At 48.1% G+C, this 21,522-nt stretch overlaps 2 protein-coding genes across 3 annotated transcripts in view; both read right to left on the bottom strand.

Annotated features, from left to right (window-relative positions):
* Positions 1 to 4,198: 4,198 nt before the first annotated feature.
* LOC122389936 (potassium voltage-gated channel protein eag-like) lies at positions 4,199 to 10,248 on the bottom strand. The gene is made up of 5 exons (XM_043382444.1): positions 10,020 to 10,248; positions 6,192 to 6,388; positions 5,435 to 5,595; positions 5,035 to 5,180; positions 4,199 to 4,878 (listed from the first exon to the last, which is right to left on the bottom strand). The coding sequence occupies exons 1-5, from the start codon at positions 10,246 to 10,248 to the stop codon at positions 4,199 to 4,201; spliced, it is 1,413 nt and encodes a 470-aa protein (XP_043238379.1).
* Positions 10,249 to 12,249: 2,001 nt separating this feature from the next.
* Positions 12,250 to 21,522, bottom strand: part of LOC122389951 (potassium voltage-gated channel protein eag-like) — a 63,974-nt gene continuing 54,701 nt past the window's right edge. Inside the window, exons 9-11 of one of the 2 annotated variants that reach the window (XM_043382464.1) lie at positions 18,008 to 18,210; positions 16,518 to 16,738; positions 12,250 to 12,940 (exon numbers count right to left, since the gene is read on the bottom strand). In XM_043382464.1, coding sequence (XP_043238399.1) covers positions 12,717 to 12,940; positions 16,518 to 16,738; positions 18,008 to 18,210 — 648 coding nt within the window. In that variant the 3' untranslated portion in view covers positions 12,250 to 12,716. The remainder of the gene's footprint in view (positions 12,941 to 16,517; positions 16,739 to 18,007; positions 18,211 to 21,522) is intronic. The other variant, XM_043382465.1, reaches the window with a different exon arrangement.

Below are 21,522 nucleotides of genomic sequence, written 5' to 3'. Positions count from 1 at the left end.
ATTTAGTGTGGTGATCACGCGAAGATGTTTGTCACAAATGCCATACAGTTGGTAAGCTTGTATTTTTGTGCCTACTACTGCCTAGATTATTGTAATGTGGATGAACTTCATCGTTGCTGTTACGTGGCACTCACCTGTTTGTATTTGTAATAAAATGATGAATTGCTTCATCGTGTGATGCTTACGTCTCACGTAAAAGCAAGCGTGCGTATCATTGCTACCATCTGCACAGGTATACACAGGTATATGCACAGGTCTCGCGGGTTTTAGCGGCAGTTTTTGCCCCTTTGAAATTTAGTATACTTCAGGCTATATCTTCTTCGTCTTAAGCTTTTAGGTATTGAAGATGCGATCGACTTGTTCTTTCACAATCCTGCCATGATCGTATAAAATGGTTTCATCGTAGATCGATTAGTTTCTGAGAATAACTTGAAATGTAAAAGGGCAAAACCTACCGCTTAGTCTCGCGAGAGCCGTACATACGAGTATATTAACCTGTTTACTACCACAATAAGAGGAGAAAACCGCACCTAGCAGTCAGCCGCAAATAGTTCGGATGAAGAGCTATCCGTCCTAAGTCTACCCTCTCAGCGATCACAATTTTCCTGTTCCGGGCTGGAGGTCACACAACAGATACCACCGCGTTGACGGCAGCTCCCATGGGAACATTTCACTTCTAGGTGACTGTTTGACTATAAGCTGTGTTACCTGGTCACCGGCAAACTTCTGTCCAAACGGGATAGGCTGCCTCTGCAGCACACCATGCCATCGTGTAGTCGGTTCAGTCAACATGCCACAAAAACATGAGCCGCCAGCTAGTAAATCTAAAATAAAATACAACATATTTTATATTGTGTTTTGGATTGGTGATAGCTTATATTTTGCGCCAAGCAAGGAACACTCTTAAACCGATAGTACTCATATAATTGATAAGGATCATGATGGATTTTGTATACTCTCTCACCAGATTCGAGCCATTAATAACGAGTAAACGAGGAACTAACTGCGTTACAGTTCCTTTCGAGAGACATATCTCCGCGGCTACATTAATCACTCGGACGATAATTCTTGAAGAAATGATTCCAAACTGAACTATAGCAGCCGGAACATAAAAGGAATGGACATAATTCGGTCGTATCTTATAGGGATGATTATTCTCAGGGGGCGACAGTCGACACGATTCCAAGCTGTATGTAGCAATGACCCTTGACCTGGCTAGAAGAAGTCTGGAGAAGAAATCATGCTGTCATGGCACAACTTGGCCAAAAACTTGTATCCTTTAACGGCATAGCCCTGGTTAGTCTTAGTCATATTTATACGGCTATTACTCTTCATTTCACATAAGGACGTCAATTCTTGCCTCATTCCCACGCAAAAATGCCCCGCGCCCGAAACATTGTCTGTAATCAATGTTTCAGGACCGCAAATCAAAGTGAGGGAGGTAGGGTGCGGATAGGGGAATGTGATTTGTATGAGAGGGGATAGGACTTAATAAAACGCACCACGGTATGTATCGAGAATCTATTACAACGGTGGTCAAAGTATGAATATATACAGTGACACGATGTAATCAAGAACTACATGTCAACAATTGGTAAGGGCGTATGCGTCCACTTCAGCACTTGTATACCAACGCGGGCGTCATTGTTTATGTCTAAATCACAGATACGTTTTGAATATTCCACATCAGACATCGTGAGTATTGGGACAAACCCGGTACGAGCGGGTGTGCATGCAATTCGACAGGTTCAATTACGGCACCGAATCTTGGCCGGGAATACAAGCTCAAATGTAGTTACGGGTCTCCAACAAAACGTAGCCCGAGTAGCCTTTTCTTACCAATATTTTCCTATTAATAATGTCACCGTTTTCCAGAATAAAACTGTACATTTTCTTTCGCAATTAATGTACACACACATTTGTCAGGTCTTCGAATGGAGTCGCAGCTCCGGCGCAACTCCCCGTCTGAGATTGTTATTGCTTATATCCGTTTGTGATTTGGATGGGTGTGCCTTCCGGGCTGGGCGGCACCCAGTGATATGGCGTCTGAGGAGGCCGCGCGGCCCACCAGCCACATCGTGACGAACCGACGTCCTGCCACGCACCTAACACACGCGCACGCTCACCGTTACCCCACGACAGCCACGCACGTAACACACGCGCACGCTCACCGTCACCCCACGACAACCGCTCTCACACAGCCGAATCACTTATACCTTCACAAACGGACACACGTTCACACGGTCCAAAGTCCAGCGCACAGCGGATGTCGGGCATAATAAATAATCCTAAATCAGCTGCCAACATTCAATTATTTAAAACAATAATCAAATAAGACGACTGCTGACATGTTAAAAAAAACTAAATACTCGATTCACTTTCCAGTAATATCCCCAACAAAGTTAGTCGACAGATTCACATCCACCTGACCTATGCTTCTTCACTCGCATCACACCAGCATGTAAACACATTTTACATAGGACCAAAACGCGCCTACCATATACGCATGGAACCAACAGCAAAAAGAAAACAACCGTGGGCAATCCTGCAAAATCAGTCCACTTGCCAGCTTTCCGAAATGTTTCGCCGATGGCGAAACTAATTTCTCGACATTGTCAAAGTCAGTGCATACATGCAACGCGTCCTGAGGCAGCTAACGCTTTTGTTCGGTCGTCAAGGAATGTTTCAACTATTAACTCACAAGTTTGGGCAAATATTCATGACATGGTATCAATATACGAGCAGACCAAAATTGCAGGACCAGCATGAGTGTTGCCGTGTGACATTCCCGAAAACCGTCAAACATAAACGAATCATAAGAAAATAACGCACAGGCAATAGGCATGCATACTATTTGGTAGTAGTTCATGTCACGCGCACTTTGAGGGGAAGGTGATCAAGTTAAGCATCATCGTTAACGGTATAAGGAACATGCGTCGCAAATTACCCATCCCACTTATAATACTATATAGTTGTGCACGATGCTTGGTATCGTATTGTGATAACAGAGACAAAGTAATTAAGGGATTTCTCTCTCTCTCTCTCTCTCTCTCTCTCTCTCTCTCTCTCTCTCTCTCTCTCTCTCTCTCTCTCTCTCTCTCTGTCTCTCTCTTTCGAATTAAAATGTAACAAAATGTGTCAGTATTCTGCCGTTAAGACCGGTATACGATTCGTCATGCTTCAGTTAAAGGGACTATCCCACCTTCTAAAATGTTGTTAAAACCAGTTAAATTGTGCCCGACTTTATAGATTGGATGACCAGGAACACGGTTCTGGCATTTATTTTTCATTAAACATCTTAGGCTTCCCATATTCCAAACACAAACTTTCAAATATGTGACGTCACAGCCCAAAATTACCTCCTTCCCCAGGCCACATTACTGCCATAAAGCTGATTCTTTTTACTCTGTAGGCACCACAACAAAGTTCAGACCAAGTTTTAAGCGATTTTTCAACGAACAAACCCATTTAAATCAGAATGACTAAACGAGGTGACGTCACACTAACGGTCGCTCCATGTTGAAGATAGGGCCTTGCGCAAGGCCCATTTTCAAATGAAGGGAACGAATTTCTTCAACACCAAGAGGCCGCGGGGGTTGCAACCTAGATAGATAGTGGTTTCTGAACCTCGCCGCAAACTTGGCTATCTCAACTCAAACCCCATGTTAAAGGTGGGATAGTCCCTTTAAGTTATATATCTTAACGGTAGCCATCGTAATGTTGAAGTCGCAGTACTAAATTTCGGACACCCTGCTTTCTGGAGAAGCCGAACGTCGCAAGCGGACCTTGGGAAATGTTCTTCGCGTAGTCATGCAAGATCAATCAGTCCGATAAGTGATCATATCTCTCCTAAATCTCATGGAAATCCGTCAAACATATGACATCAATATCTCCCAGAATAATACTTCCTATCAGTAATCAACAAGGCCGATATTGAAACGATCGGCAAAAATTCATTCGATATGAAATATACACTCGTCCATGTTCAGAACAATGAACATGAAGGCAAAAACGAATGTTATATACCTACAAATCGCCTTAACAACAGAGTGAAGTGTGAACGCGTTCGTCGCAGTCTGTCGTTGCTCCGTCAGGCGGACAGACTCGGACAACCTCGAGGACTTGGTGCGGAATTGCAGAGAAGGCAGAAGGTGCTGAGAGGCTGGCGTATACTGACACCTGGCGACGATCGGCGTCACTACAAGTACTCCTCGGGCGAGCCGGGCCGGTCGTCACCGTAAATGGGGTGCCGCCGCGGCGAGGAATCGCCCGGCCGTCCGATTTCGTCCTCCAGCATTCGCTGCACCATCGAGTCCGTCGGACTGTCCTCGCTCACTCGCGCCGTGGCCGACTGACACCGCGGCCTGCTCGGCCGTTTACCGGCAGCCGCCTCGGCCCCGGCGCCGGCACCGGACGGCCGAGTCTGGTTTTGCACAATCGCCTTGTCCGCTGCGGCGCCTCTATCGCCCCGCCTGCCGGCGCCACGGTCTTTGGACGGCCGCGAGCCCGGCGCCGGGCTGGCAGCGTACGGCACGCGTCCGCACACATCGGTCAGAGAGTCCTCTAGTCGACCGATCCGCTGGTGCAGCCTCTGCATCTCCAGCTTGAGGTCCACCTTGAAGTCCATCAGACTGGAGAGCAGCTGCTGAAGCTCGGACGGGTGTGTGGCGCCGGCTACCAGTTGCACCGGATCGACCACCTCCAGCCGTTTGGCCGGCGCCGCCGGAGGCCGAGCGGGCTCTTCCACCGGCGGAGGACGCGCCGCCTCGTCCGCACCGGCCTCAGTCCTCTCCGGCGGCGGCGGCGCCACTTTCGGACCCCACTTGATCTTGGGTTTCTCCTTCTTTTCCTCTGACGGAGTGGTGGCAGCGGCAGCGGCTGCTCCGGCGGCAGCTGCCACACTAGCTGAGCCGCCGCCGCCGCCACCTCCTCCCAGGGCACCCCATCTCGTCCGCGCGCGTTTGCTGATGGCCTGCTGTTCTCCAACGCTGGGCAGTTTGACGGAGGACAATATTCCTCCTCCTCCAGTCCCACCGGTGGCTCCGGCCGCACTCACAGCACCCAGAGCAGGTGGTGAGGGGTCATCCACGCTCGCGACGGCCGCGGCTCCCGCGCCACCACCGCCGCCGGCAGCTGAGCCAGGCGTGTCGGGCTCCGTCCTGTGACCGGCCTCCAGGTCCCTGGGGGAGCACACCGCGGGGAAATTAGCAGAAAGGTCGCCAGGTCCCGCAGCTCAGGAAATGACAAGATGTGTCATCATTGTTTGAATACGATATTCTTTCATCTGGTGCTTGAATGATGGAAAAATGAAACACATCTTGCACTTGAGAGTTGAGAAGATTAACGTGTCATCCATTGTTCATAAGTAGGTGACACTGCCTTTGAATTAAGCTGACGATTACAAGTTCACTATGAAGACAAATTCCCCGCATACCTCAGTCCCTGTTGGCTGTTGGATCTGTCGCTGGACTTTTTGAACCGTGAGAAGATCTTCCGAACCAGATGGTCCTGACTTATATCGGGAGGTGGGTCGTTCTTCCTCCTCTCTGCCAACTCCTTCTCCCTCTTGACGTCGGAGACCTTCCTGAATATCAACTGAAATTCAAAGGCGTCGGTCAAGAACTGACATTAGCATTATAAAGTACCTTTCGATACTGCTTCGAGTTTCGACGTTACTCAACAATGCGAGGCAAATGTTCGTTCATTACTTTTGCACAAAACTTTTCTAAAGGTATTCAGAGCATCGCCTATCGCCTGAGTAGTATCTAGAGAGCACACACCAATGTTATCAAGCACACTGCGTTTTCCAGGGCGCTTTCACGACCGATCTCGCGTTATGAAAGGCACATATGGATTTATGGAAACCGCAAACAATACGATTAAAGTGACAAGCCACGCCAGATAGCAGGCGCGGGCGAATAAGGCGAGCCCAGAATGAAAATGAGAAACAAGTAGGTCAGAAACGGACCACGAATAAAGGAATATATCAAGATGAAACTTGTAGAACATAGTTTGAATGCCAAAGGTAAACAAGGCTGAGTAAATTCTAGGTTATATCAGCATAAATTCAAAGAGATGTCAATAATCACTAGGGGTTAAGGGATGAGAAGGAAATGGTGCTTTGAACATTTAACGCCTTTTCAGCGTTCGAGCCACAAAAACATCCATCGAGGGTGCATATAAACACCTACCCGATGTCGCAGGTTGTACGTGAGCACCAGGTTGCGGGCGAACGAGTTGGCGAACGCGTGGTAAAAGTCGAGCACCTCGAGCAGCTTGTCCCGTTTGATGGTGTGCAGGTCGCAGTAGGTCAGCGCTCGTACATTGGCCGCCGCCTGGCCGACGGTCGGATCCTTCCAAAACGTGTCACCGAACACGTCACCCTGACCTAAGGGACGGCGAGGGGGGGGGGGGTCAGCTGGAGATGACAGAAAGGTCAGCTGGGGATGGCAAGGGTCAGGTCAGCTGGGGATGAGTGAGGGTCAGGTCCAAGATTCCTTTACTACTCAGGTTGGTTCACTAGGGAAATAAAGGCGCTGTGGTGACGTCATCAGAGGAAATCCTTTACGTTCAAATGAAGAGTTCATTTGAATTGCTGGTTTTGGCTCGATATAGTCTTTTTTTTTTAGTTTCAGCCCCATTTATCGTAATGAGGCGAACTCATTGTTACAGTGGTACAGCTTTTGATGACACATAATCCTAGTTTTTTTTTTTCTCCAGCTCGCTCGAAAGATGATGAAATTTGCATGCATGCCTATGGGTGAAAAGAGATTCTACCGCCGTGGTGACGTCACGGTAAAGGGATTCTGGAGCTCGTGAACGGGGCTGGATCAGGTCAATTAGTGATGAAGGAGAGGTCAGGTCACTTGGGGATGACAGAGAGGTCAGGTCACTTGGGGATGACCGAAGGCCAGGTCAGCTAGGGACGACAGAGGGGAGGTAAGGTCAGCTTAGGACGACGGAGGGAGGACCAATGCTCAAAAGTCCGTCTGATGTTGGAGCAGACCTGTCATGAAATGTGTCTTGGGAGCTTTTTGAATGCCTATCAAATGAAACAGATTGCTGACACCGTACAGTGCATGTGTTTTCAAGATGGTTCATTAGAGAGAAGCTGATAGTTTGGAATGCAATGACGTGAATTGTTGCGTGCTATACCTAAAATTCTTCCTACAACTGAAGATGACCAAAGTAGTTACTTTCTTATGCCTCAAACGAAATTGAAATACACATCATTTGTCATTAGGAAACGTTCCTTCGAGGTTTATTCAACACAAAACATATCCATTGACTCGCGACCACTGACCGACCACTAATAAAGCACCCAAAGTAGTGTGCGTGTGAGGAGAACTGTGCCAAGTCCTTGATGGCCTCCTTGTGTAAAAGTTCCACCCCCTGTGTCAATACCGGCCACTGTTTGATTCCGCTGAGATGGGCTGCGGCACGCCAACAGGGACGAGAAGGAGGAGGGAGGGAGGGCTGGCGACCGTGACCCCTTCCCCAGGCGGCGCGGCGCGGCGCGGCGGGACGTCCCCCTCCCCCTCCCTCCCTCACTAGATCGATCGGGGAGCCGGGAAACAAACAAGGCGCCAATTTGGGTCAAGTTTGGCGCCTCGAAAGTCGACTCGGAAATGCAACAAATTATTCAGGTGACGGTGTGGAAGCATTTCTTCAAGGTCGACCGGGATGAAGCGAAAATAAGCCGAGCGACGTTCGTAGCACACCTTTCGTGAGCAAGGACACAACTCACAAGCCATACCAAATGTATAAAGGATATACAGTGCTCGAAACCACGTTTTCTGCAAACAGCATTGCACAATGGATTAAAATCCACTTTTGTGTACATCATTATACCGGCGATACTGCTGAATTGAGGAGCATGAGTATGCAAACTTATTCATAATGAGTTGTGATGGATGACACGCTACAGAGACTCGCCGCTAGAATGACCATTATGTAAAGTTCCGTCTAATGTGTTGCATAATTATGCTCTAAGACGCCACGAAACCCTGCCCGAATGGGAACGTATGAAACTTGTAGGCTAGGAAAGTCAACCAAAAGTCCGCTAAATTATTGAAATGAGCAGTACCGGAGAATAGCCTTATTCCCGCAAATCAATAAAGATGTAACACCAGCCAAAGCGGCAGAAGGAAGAACGAGTCAATGCTAAAATGACCCCAAGCGGTATCGAAATATTGCATCAATTTGTCCTTTGACCATTGCTTCTAGCTCTATATTGCTATTATAGCCGTACTTTTAAGTAAGACGAGCGACTTAAATCCGCGCGAATAACGGAAGTTATCCCATGTGAAGCAGACGTGCACTTGCTGCTCGTAATGTTTCCAATGGCTGCAACTTCACAGGACTGATGGAGGAGTCTTTATTATCGTGGGTCCAACGGTCGGTGCCTCGATGGCCGATGTAATCGGTCTAATCCATAACGAGGCGTGCCTGCTTGACATGCAACGTTGCAAGCGCCGCCCGACGCGTCAGGTCGTCAGATCTATTTTGGCACCCTTTGCGAACTCACATACTGAGAAATGGCTGAACAAAATGATAAGTTCGCATCAACTTTCAATGAATTATTCTGGAAAGTATCGCACATACGAAGAGGTTATATTTTGCTCGTTCACCAAATTACTTTCAATCAATAGATCTTTTACTGGAAAAGTACCTAAAAGTGATTTATACCAACTCTTATTGACGTTCAGTTCGAACACCGGATTTTCGGATGGTGAATTGTCCAAGCTAAAACCCACGCTAAGCAATGCTTACTGCACAGTGCACAATGCACAGACTCTGGCCTCTGATGACAATCAATACAATTTCTGATAAGATGATATTCCTAATGGACCCAAGCGTCTCCTTATCCTTATCAACGTACTCAGCGTAGTCCCCAATTTTGTCTTAATTCTCAACATATCCATCCCCCATAGGGATTTCCGATTTCGTATCCTGCCGGCCGCTTTTCTTCGCTAATGAGCACCAAACACCACAAATAACGACAAAAAGTATAGCCTTTCAAGGCAAATGGCCCTTTTCGCCCAATTTATCGCTCTCTTGGATCCAGAGGCGCGTGGGGTGGTGTCAAGGAGCTCGTTGCTGTAGCGCCGACACACTCGACTAAGTGTTAAACGTCGCGGCGGCGGGACTGAGTCTGACACAAGCGAGAGTCGGATCGGAGGGGGCCTCCTACGGTGCTGTAAAGCCCTCAAGAAGATGCAGGGATTTAGCGCGTTGCGTGATTGTACTGTGGTTTTCACCGCGCATAGGTATGACTATTCCACGGAAGACAGTCGACGGATAAGGAACGATTGACCACTAAATGTTCGAGGGATGTAAATACAAAGCGATGGGTCTATATCTAATGATTATTGGGAGTTGAAATAATATATACTCAATGACAAATCGTGCGCACGGTTCACCTATAGCCTGCTGGAAAGATGGGCTTGGTGTTCTTTAGCCTATTTGCGCGGACGGGAAGTCTCTATATGCCTCAGTCCTGTGCGTAACGCCCCTTCTCCGTTCCGAAATAATATGTAGTGCTCTTCAACTGCAGCGCAGCCGTGAGCTCAATCCATCCCATTTAAAGTGGGTCTGACAAAAATCCACGACCATTTTACTGGCGAAATGTGCAGTCGGAGAAAAGTGGCTTTGGAAGAGCCTGCTGGTTAGCTCTTCACAGCTCAGTGGTACTTGACGTGAAGCGGTCTCTCGACTGACACCTGGCTCCGTCCTTTTGCAAAGTTACTGCTGCAAAGTGAGCAGTTATTTTATTTTCATCATTTTTTTAAACAAGATTTATGTCCAAAAATGTCATCACCTGAGAGCACAAATCAGTATGCTCAAGTGCTCGGCTCCAACAGTCATTTGTGTCCAGTTCATTTAGCATAATACCTAACATTGAACACCTTACTTATACACTTTTGATACTATAAAAAGAGATTAGCTGGGAAAAAGACTACGCTTAGGTTAAACAATACTCAGTTGGTGTCAGCCGTTTCTTTTCACCGGCTACTCACCCAAGATGGCTACCACCTCGTCATCCTGGATGACCTCCAGCGACCCGGAGACGATGTAGCACAGCGTGTCGATGCTCTCGCCCGTGTGGAAGAGCATGTCGCCCGGAGCGCTGTGTGACATGGTGAAGTGCACGGCCAGCGCCCTCAGGCAGCCGTCCGAGGCCAGGCGGAACGCCGGGTGCTCGTTGAACACCTTACGGTTCAGGTGGACGCATATGTCCGCCCTCATGTCTTTTGGACAGTAGTTGAGAACCTGAAGAAAGGGGAAGTGGAGGCTCAGGTGGCGAAGGGATTAGTGCTTTGTTAAGATCAAACCATGTCTAATTATCTTTCCGGGTAAAGGTTCTCATTCGTCATTTAGCAAAGTACAGACGCCAGAAATATGTGCCAAGCCTGTACAATTATGATTATATAACTTGTAGAGAGCAACTAAGTAGAAGACAAAATGATATTAAAGATAATTCCACAATAAATAGCTCTGGATAGAATGCCGAGAAATGTCCAAAGAAAATATTTCAAATGGCATCGTTAACAGGAACATAGGTAGATCTACAGGTCTCAAGCTCTCAACGCATGCCACAGCTTACCAAATGAGTATCATCCGTCCATGCAGTCTCCACGACACAAAAGGTGGACAAATACAAGCCAGCCTGCGTGCACAACAAAAACGATTCAATATTTCAAGCTCAACAACAACTCAAGCAATCAAGGCCGACACGACTTCTACATATAGTCATGCATTGCTGTTGCCATGCCAAAACCGTAAAACACAGATGGTTTCTATCGGTGACCTCTTGCTGCAAGGGATTCCAAAGGAGATATTCAGGCGCGTGCCACGGTGCGTACAAATTATAAGGAGTACCTATTTTGTTGTTCCATGTTGCGAAATACTAATGAAAGTAAAAATATAATTTGAAAAAGCTCAGAAAACAAATAAAGCGACATTAAATGGAATACTGTAAAAGATTGGAAAAGCGTATTAAATTTTATACCGAAAGCAGTTGCCAGATAAGTATGTAGAGTTCCTTAATTATCCCTATACAACTAGATACAAATTTATGGACTTATGAGTTGAACTAATTTTTCATTACTCCCTTCTGGCTGCTGAAAAGTTGTTCCTCCTTATAAGGAAGTACGGGTTTGATGCGATCAAAAACATAGTGCATGTTAATTCAGATTTCAATAGGTACGAAATGTGTTTCGGCAAAATGTGCGTCCATGCGCATGCAAAACAATTAACGTGGCCATAGAAAAGCAGATTAAAGGGCGTTAGTTCGTACAATGGCCCGCAGCGACCGTGATTACCCCTTCCATCATTTCCGCACATACTAAGAAGTTTATTTTCTTGTCAACCGGGCTACATGTCCTAGACATTGGGCACACTTTTTGTTAAGTGTTTAATGTGTATGCAATTCAAGTTTTGTCAACCGTCACGTGTCTCTTTTTTCGTGAAGATCTATACGAAGAAAATTAAAGAGATCAGACGCATTTCGTTTCAACCCTCTTCAACAATGCATCCCTGTAATGCATATTCAGCGGCATGATGCTTTGATCAAATATTGGACCCAAGGCCGTATGAGATTGGACCTTTGTTAAGTCTAGCTGAAACAACTACGCTTCTGCGAAGGTCTCTGATACAGAAGGCTGATGCAAATATAAGTGCAACATCTACACAGTAACCGTCCGAAAGGTCTGAGCTGCAATAGATCAAGGAAGAGAACATCCAACATGAAAGACATTGAGGTACACACAAGTGCACATATCGTTCCGCGTCGAAGCACCAGGATAGGTTAAATTCGTTTTAATAAATGCACTTGATAGTGGAAAAATACTCTTCATTCATATGTTTGATTAAAAATAAAATGGTAAGTCGATAGATGACGGCGAACAAAAAAGCGGAATCTCGTTTTTTATGGTTCGGACAAAGTAGATCCTTTTTCAACACATAATAAAACATAAATTAAGATGTCAAATAATGTTCAGGAAGAGGCGACAGACAAGATTATAAAGGGATGTTCGAACTCTTTAATTGTCCTCTTTTTCGTCATAGAAAATGGCTTGCCAGTGTTTGATTGCGCGAAAGCCTGCCTTCAGTTTGCTTACCATTCGTTTGCACGGCCACCCTTACTCGCCAAGGGCCACGGTATCGAACGCAAAGGGCAGGTGCAGAAAAGCTGGGGATAAACGGAAAATCAAGTCATAGCGCAAGCCATGTGAGAAAGGGTTGCAAAAAAGTAGAAATACTGTAATCGAGAGATAAGTCGTATCGAAATAATTTCGCTGAAGCCCGCGGGAACAGCGACAATGAGACTTTTCCGATGAGACGAGACCTCATGGTTACGTCTCTGTCGGCTCCTCCTCCGGTTTTGGAGGCGGTCGAGCGTGAGCCCATGTCCCGGTGCCCGCCCTGAAACATGCGAGGGCGGACCCTGGGGCGCTGGCTGGCCGGCCACGGAGCGAGAGGAATAGCAGAGCAAAAAGGTCACCCGTCACCGCTGGGGAGCTTATTGCATGAGACTCAGAGGTCATGAGATGTCTCAAGAATTCATCACTCTGGGGTGGCCTCGGCACTCGCCAGTCTCGCTCGGCGGCCGACACTGACCACCACTGGGACACGTCGACCAGAGCGTCTCCTCCGTCGGTGTTCCCGGCTGGCCGCTTCACGTTACCCCGCCTGGTGCCGCCGCCGGAACGGAGTCATACACTCGCCTCGTTTTCTACCTTATCCGTGTCAATGCCCTTGGTCATGGCCCACGTGCTAACGACGTAGTCCATGACGCGTTCCGAGAGCGCCTTGGGCACCTCGTGCAGCTTCATGAACTCGCGCACGTTGTTGAGCATGTCGTGGTACTTGGCCGTGGCTGAGGTCATCTGCTGGATGATGGTCGTCACGTGACCGAAGATGGTGGCGTACAGCAGCGCTGACGGACAAAACGAGAGGGGCATCAGAAGGGCGCCATGAGAATAGAAAAAAATAGGGATAATGGGAGGCAGCGAGGGCGCGAAGGACAGAGATAGACACATAGAGAAAGAGGGAGAAAGAAAGAGAGAAAGGCCAGTGATCAACGGAGACTGCTCTTTTTTTCTCTCTCTCTTCCTCCCTCCCTCTCTCTCTCTCTCTCTCTCTCTCTCTCTCTCTCTCTCTCTCTCCAAGCACATCCCCGTCGGAAGCACGACTGATCGCCGCAGTATCCGCGCCGACCGGACGACGCACCCGGCCCGGCTGTTCTGCGGAAGTAGGTGCCACTGTGCGTGCCGATCCACATGGGCCGCTCTCCGGCAGCACAATACGGCCCAGCCCGGGCCACGACCGTCCGGAGAGGATAGGGTAAAGTGGCCGACGGCGACTACGGCCGTGCGTCCCACTCTGAGCAAACAGTCGTCACGGCCAGCCCGGTCAATAGCGGATACTGCGTCCAACGAGCCGGGCAAACAGCCGCTCCCGCCCACCCATGACGTGACGTCATAGCCGATATGACGTCACACAGAGGCGGATTGACGTCGCGCACAATAGTGACGATGACTCGAATGTTCGTGATGGGTTATTTTGTCGATGACGCGTCAAGCTGGGCAAATTGGGGACAATGGAACGATTTTTTTTGCAGTGTATGTATTGCCTGGGGCTAGTCGTAAGAAGCGTCACGTGCGAATGCCGAAACTCTTGGTCAGAGAGTATGGGCTCTTTGGGCCTTGCTAAAGGCACGGTGACTATAAATAGGTAGGTATGCTGATACACGCCCACGACATAGCCCTTATACCCCTCCCCCGACTCTCGCCAAATGCTTAGTAATGAAGATATCTCGTCAATCAATCTATCTACGTAACGTTCCAAATGTAGGTACCGTTCATAACGGACGCATGGGTCTATTCCCAGTCTTCTCAAATTTCTCTCCCTCGATGACCGTGAATATGGTAAAACCGGTTTGAGCCGGGGATAGCCGGTCGGCCGAGCCTCATAAGGTTCTGGTGGGGTGAAAGGCCAATGGGGCGGGGTAGGTGCGGGGTGGGCGCACCTTCGGGGCTTCGGGGCGGTCCTGGCCGGTGCTTCGATCCGTTCGTCGGGGACGGCTCGAATCGATGGCCGCTACGACCGTGGCCGCTTTATGGGCCGCCACTGACAGAGCCAGTGGCGTGCTCTCCAAATTATCGCCGACTCCGGCCAGGTGCAGCCGCGCCGGCCGACAGGCGATCGGCCTGAATACTGCAGGTGATGTCAACAGATTACGCCCCCGCAGGCTGCCTATCACCGCCATATATGTATACCTATCTACGTCATACTGCCGCCCAGCAATGCCCTGCCACCACATGCCTACCTACCACATATCGGTACCACAGCCGGCCTCCATCATCCTCGAACTGCAACCCATTTCCACTCCCACGAACCCCACGATTTTGCACGCCCCACCCAGCCGCCCACCACTATCGTCCATGCAGCTAATTAAGTCTTATTATCCTCCACCTAGATTGCAGCCAGGTTGACACAGTCCCCCTCCCCACCCAAGTCCACGCCGCTACGATAGCCACGCGCGGACGGCGCAGAAGCGGTAGCGAGCGCGGAGGAAGCCCCAGTATATACGATCAGTCAGCAGCGCGGTGTCAGGAGCCTCATCTGACGAAATGAGCCGGCCACTGCAGCGACGACAGCGGCCTCGGGGCTCGGCTCTTAACCAGATTGTCCTCCCTCGCCGGGATATTGCCGCCGCGTCTTCCTGTGTGAGCCGCAGTGCGCCGAGTGTGTTTAACCTTATTTTGCAGGTAATAAGGCGGCCGAGCAAGGCAAATAGCTCTGTGAATGTTACGGAGCAGGCTATATTTCAAATTATGCTTAGATCCAATTTTAGCAAGAAATCTTGCACCATTTTTGTATTATGCAATATATAACACTTTCATTCGTTGCATCCCGCATGTTCAAACATCTCAAAGAACGCAACGTTGACTTCCTATGCAATTTACCTGAATATTACCTAATTGACATGGTCTCACCTTCCATTTCCATTGCCAATAAGAAAGAAGGACTGTGGTGATTTCGTAGCAAAAACGAAAAGACAATTCCTCACAACTCGTAAGTTCCACGCTATCAGCAGCTTTTAATTCCGAGTTGATTTATTCCGACACTTGATCGATTCAAAAGAAACCTAATCCAACTAAAACAGGCCGACTAAAGCGATAAGAACTCTGCTCGGCGCGTGGTAGTTCTTGCTGCTCGTCGGCCGACCACACCATATGCTTCGGACGCACATAATTGTTAAAAGACCATCAACACGACCTTAGTTGTATGGCTGGACCAAGCACACCCTAAGTCAATTCGGACAGAGCAGCCGTGTGTACGAAGTGAAGCGAATTGACTGCCTGGAGACCGGATATTGACACACTCACTGCTACATCTCTGCACCGTTGAAAAGGACAGTGAAAACCGGACGGAAACGCGAATAGCGATGTTATCATCAGCAAGTTTAAAAGCTCAACATTGAAGTTATGTCAAGCTTACAGAAGATTTGGCAAAAGTCTCAAATTGTAAGAGAAACCTTCATAAGTCAGAAACGAAGTTTATAAGGTAAGCATTTTACGGAAGATGACAACCTGTAGAGTGCAAGCACAATTAAACGTTGGCGAGAGAGATGAGGAGAGTCTCTGGATGCAGGGGGAGTTCCGTCGAGTTACGAGCTGTCTGTGCTAACGCAGAGGGACCCTTACGATGGACAGTCCTGAGACAATGAACAGGAAGACCGCTCCTCCGTTCAGTAAGCGCCGTTCGTGCTGGGATTCGATCACGACACTGGCGGGACTCACTGGCCACAGAGACAAGAGGAGCGTGGCTGCAGAGACACATAGCGGTCCGCTGAGGTACACCATCGACGGTGGGTCAGCCGACGATACGACAGCCGAATTAACCCACAGATAGATTGTGCTGTACAGAAGGTCGTTTGTTCCGTCACCGCCGACATAAGTGACCCCGGGTGCACACGAGGTCGTACATAACGAGGAACACGAGATAAGCCGTGGGAGTTGGTTAACCGTAAAGCGCAAAACATTTCCATATTTATATTCATACTTGACAAGGTTTTCCACGAATTATTTCAATTGTTAAATTTTGCCGCAATGCGGATGTTCAATCTAGCGACATTGATAAAACATTTCGGCAGTATTTATGAGAAAGACTCATAAAAAGCTCATAAAACGTCAGATGGTGTTGTCAGCATTCCAGTGTTTGAGCTAAGGGATGAAAGGAGAATTAGGAGATCGCCATTTAATTCTTCTAACCAGTTTCAATGTGTGTTGCAACGTGAAATATATGACAACATGATATGCACTGCAATGTGTGTTTGGACAGCTCCGGAATAAGTACTACTGGCATTGCGACAGTTTTCCTCCACACAAGACTATACAATTTTCACAACTGTTTGGGTGTGGTAAATGTTCGATACCATCCCACGTACCCAAAAACAGCTATTCTCTTTCTCAAATCATCCCTTTCATTCGCTCTGTCCGCCCGCTCACCTGCAATGATCATCATACAGATGGTGAAGATCTTCTCGTTGTCCGTCTCGGCGGCCACGTTGCCGAAGCCGACGCTGGTCATACACGTCATGGTGAAGTAGAGTGACGTCACGTACATGGTCTTCCTGGAGGGACCACCGACCAGGATCGGTGACATGGTCTCGTTGGACCACAGGTACGAATAGGGCGTCTGGGTGATGTTGCCCAGTTTCCACAGCCAGCTGCGGACGGTGCAGGACGGACGGTCACACGGGGGAGCGACAATCTTACGGCCGAGACACAATGGGGAGGTTTATCCATTCGCGTGCTCTGTTTTGTTTAATGTCACCTCGATATGATTTAAAAGGTGCACGCTACATATTAAGCCAATACAAAAAAGGTTGTAAACGTCTAAAGAATGAAAAAAAAACTCATCATTCCACAAATATAGTAAAATTATTACACTTGAAACACAAGATCGTTCTAATTCTCTTCGTAAAAATATGCGCATTGCTCAATGCAGCCGTGGCGGTGGATTCCCGAGCAGCCTTCAAGGACAGCCAAAGAGTTTCCCTCATTTATATTCTTGAAAAAAGTCCAAAAGGAAACTTTGCTCTGTCCCAAAGATATGTGTGAATAAAACACCCGGAATGTGGCGTTATTTCACCACTCTACCTCAGAGCTTTTCCAGATTCAAAATCAGAATGCAATTCAGAATGCCACTGTTGGAATCAGCCACCACTGCGCGCAAATAAACCCCACTCTACTGCAGACAAATAGAACATTTCACTAAGTGAACATTGCTCTACACGACCAGCACTCCGTGGCCCAGCCTGCCCGCTGTATCAGGGCGGGAGGTCTATCAAAGCAAAGGACGAGCTAGCTGACAAAGGAACCGAAGCTACCATACATCTTCATCCCTAAGTCGCTGCGGTATCTAATTACGACACAGCTTTGGCTCATCAAACAAACAATGGTTACGGCCGAAATTCAGTATGTGGATGCTGGATAGTCGTGACGTGGTCTAAATACACCAACCTTACTTATGAAGGAGCAACACATGCAACAAGAACTTTTTACAGCCAATGTGATTTGATTATCAATTAGTATCCTTTAGATAATTCTGACTTACATATTGATACAAAATACAAACACAACACCTCATTCGCTCAACTGACAAAAAGACAGAACCAGAAAAGTGACAGACTGTCAAGGGATTTACCGATAAAACTGTCATGCATCGAAGCCATGGAATGGCCTAAGCAGCTTCACTACACATCGGTCGTGTCGTGAGATCTACATACATTCCACGGCAGTCGGTTCACTGAGTCCGGCGTCGCTGCTGGCCGGCGCGGTTCCGGCTTTCGACCCTGGTGTGTGTTTGCGAGTAGATGACCAATGCCGACTCTCCCCGAGAGTCATCCCGTCGTCGACTCTCCCCGCCTTCATTGACCCGATCGTCGACTCTCTCAACCTTCATCATCCCTCGATCGACTCTCGACTTTCCTCACCTGTAGGTGACTCCATTATCGGCGTCCGAGAGGCCGATGCTGTACCAGATGCAGGCCAGCCAGTGAGCCACCAGCATGTAGAAACACAACAGCAGGATGAGCATGGCGGCGCCGTACTCGAGGTAGCGGTCCAACTTGCGGACCACGCGGCCCAGCCGCAGCAGACGGACCACCTTCAGCGCGCTGAACAGGCTGCCGATACCCTGGGGGTCATGAAGGTGGTAGGGTCATGTAAAGAGGCTGCTATTATCATGAGGAGAGGAAGGGGCATCTGAACAGACTGCCGATATACCCTGAGGGTCATAAGGTGGGTAGTAGGTTCATGTGAAGACTGCCGTTACCCTGAGGGAGGGAAAGGACGTCTGAACATTCTATCGATACCCTGGGGGTTATGAGGGTGGAGAGAAGAGGGTCATGTGAAGACTGTCGTTACCCGGAGGAAAGGGTATAGTGGCAATGGAGAGGCTTCCGATACCATGAGGGTGAAGAGGGAATTCCATGTGAAGGACTTCAAAAGTTTAGGCACAAAAAATAGCATTCATGGATAATGAAACTCATTTCATGAAATTTTCAACATTGGTAAGCATTATCAATAATCATGGATGTTACCAAGCAACGTGAATATGGCTACACTGCTTGGTAAGACTGTCTGACCCGGTCTAGCCTCAGTCGGCAATATCTACATCCTTAATCACACATAAGAACAATAATGTTGCTGACGTTACAAGGAAACCAGTGCGTCACAGCCGAGGTAAAAACTCTGTCCTATTTGTATTGGTTCTGTGCTATACACGATGTGCTATACATACGTAATTGACCAATATTGCGCATTGCCTAAGTGCCTATCATATGTCTCGGACATAATTACACCATCAAACAGCAGTCTTGTTTTGATGTCACCCTTAGCGACAGTAGCATTCCAGAAATAGAACATGAGTCATATTCTTGTATGCATTTAAACGAATTTGCCTACTTACATGTAAATGTGGCACGCGACGAGCACCTACCTCTAGACAAGGATAGCAACAATAAGATATCCTCGAAAATGTTAGCTTCTGGTAGTTTGGAATGGGCCAATAATGACTGAACATTTTCTAACTAAAACAGTTCTATAAATGACAGTTCATTTAAGCCATGCAATCAACAAAAAATCTACCTCAGGAAAATTTGGTGGTCCTCTAGCCGTTTGTAGGTAACTCTTCATAAGTAATCTTGACTCTTCATGTCCGGTGAGCATTTTCGGTGACGTTCGCCGGTTATATATCTGTATTACCTATCAGGAGCTGTCATACTCGGAAGCCAATCGGTCAATCTATGAATAGAGTCCTTTGGTTGGGCGTCAAGAATAGGACATTGGCTGAGCTGGGTTGGCAGCTGAGTCTATCCCAGGGCGGCTGAGACCGGTAGAACAGATGTATGTAAGGTCTGAGGTGTGGCGACGTTTTGCCGAACACAGGCTGGCCAGAAGGTCGCTATTTCTGGCGTTTGTGTGTGTAAGTAACTATACGAGGTAGCTTATTATGGAATGGATGTCAAGCCAGAGGCACCCATAGAGCTGCTGCGATTTAATTTTACCGGCGGTATTTTCGTACAGTCCGCCATGGAATGTAAAAAGTTCTCACATAAAGGAATATGAGCGTCTGGCGCGTCCTGCAGTTCCAGCCCAAATCTGGCGCTGGGGGTCGCGCTAATAACGCTAATGTTGTCGCGCAGGTCCGTTATCGTTACCGTGACGCCGTTACCATTACCGTGACGGTCTTCATGACACGACACAACGGTCTCCGATTGGGTAACGAGCCACCCGACCCGTCTAATGGCCCGGGGAACCTATCCGGCCCGGGTCGCCCCGCCCTCCCTTCTCGGCCGAAATCTGCAGAAAGGCCGGCGGTAATATCCAGTGACGCAGCCGCGGGCGCACTTTACTGATTATTCGTCCGTGCATGCACCCTGTCCGAGGACGGTAGCGGGCGGAGCGAGCCCGGGTCGGGTACTGCGGTGACCCGGACGGGCGTTGGCTGTCACAGGAATGGTGACACGCTATATGGCAGGGGCAGAGGGTACGGACGTCAGGGTCAGGGGTTACTGCCACGGAGCAATCACAGCCGGCAAGAATGGCACTTCTAAGTCGGATTAAAGCAACAATGGCGTGACTCGCGGCAGCGGCTTAAAATGTGATTTGATCTGACTTTGATTAAAATAAATGTACTTGAAATTTTAGGCCAATATTCCGTCGCAACTGTTTGTACATTTTGAGCTCTTAAATAAGGCAATTTAAGTCAACCGGATTTACGAGAGCTGAAGAGAGATGGAGAAACGAAAAAAATAGTCGATAGTCTGCAATGATGTGTGCAAGAGCACAACACTCAACAAAAATCAAGAACTAAAATATTGTATTGGTCTCTTCCGTCTCCTAAACAAATCTCTCCTGGCCCCCACAGGGTGCACTTGCGTAACTAGCTGAGTAGAGTCCTCTAAAAAAGCTGACCAGTTGCTGCACCAGCAAAAAGGAGCCAGAATTAACTACAAAGCACCCGAGGGCCAGTGCCTTTTTACAGCCCATCCTCCTGAATATATGTCCACGATAGCGCGGTCACCGGCGCAGTGGACGACGCGGTCACGTGTCCGTGAACGTGTAATCAGGCGCGGGCAGATACGGCCCAGCAGATGACCGCATGGCGTGACGAATGCCGGCGCAGTGGATTCATTTGGCAAAACAGATCAATACCGCCGTGTCGGCCTGACCAGACGGTGATGTCCTATATGCCACAGCCTCCGTCACTCTCTTTGACAGAGAAAGAGAGTGCCATTCGAGCAGTTCAGAATAAGAGAGCACCCGCCGATATATCGCAAGGTTAAGTGTTCTATTACTGGATTAATTTGAAAGGTTTGCCGTATTTGTTCACATACTAAATAAAAAAACACAGTTATTATGAATTCTCTTTTTTTTGCAATTCAATTAAAAAAGCTATCATCTGGCACAACGCCACCCGACGCAGCGCAGCGGTACGCGGCGTTCGACTGGAAGGTAGACTGTACCGCAGTACTTGAGTGTAATGCGGAACAGTCGCGATCCCAGAACGTAGGTAAGCGCGCTGGAAAGCGTAATACCGCCCATAATCGCATACCACATAATCGCCCATACTGTAAGTGCACAATAATTGTCGTTTTTTCGGGAGCCTCGCCTGTTCCTTTTTTGAGAATACTGAGAAAATAGCTGCCGTCAAGCAAAGCAAGCCTTGTGGAAAAATTTCGATTCATCTCACGTAAATTGTCTGGCACCTATTTGGCTTCCTCCATGATAAGTGGTTTGTTCTGGGTCATTCTGGGTAGTTGATGGAAGGATTGTTCGGTTTACATTTTCACGCCAAACGACATTACTTATTGGTACTCACCTGAAAGTTGTTAGCGTCTAATATCAAATAGAGCTCGCCAAGATAGATGCCTTAACCGTCATGTGGGCTGTGTTAACCGACTTTGGGTATTATACTAAGGCTAAGTAAGGGTCGACCAATCAG

Source organism: Amphibalanus amphitrite, unplaced genomic scaffold, assembly GCF_019059575.1.
Source record: "Amphibalanus amphitrite isolate SeventyFive unplaced genomic scaffold, NRLGWU_Aamphi_draft 000377F_arrow, whole genome shotgun sequence".
Taxonomy (NCBI): Eukaryota; Metazoa; Arthropoda; class Thecostraca; order Balanomorpha; family Balanidae; genus Amphibalanus; species Amphibalanus amphitrite.
Note: the sequence above shows the minus strand (reverse complement) of the source record. Positions and strands in the feature narration are given on the sequence as shown.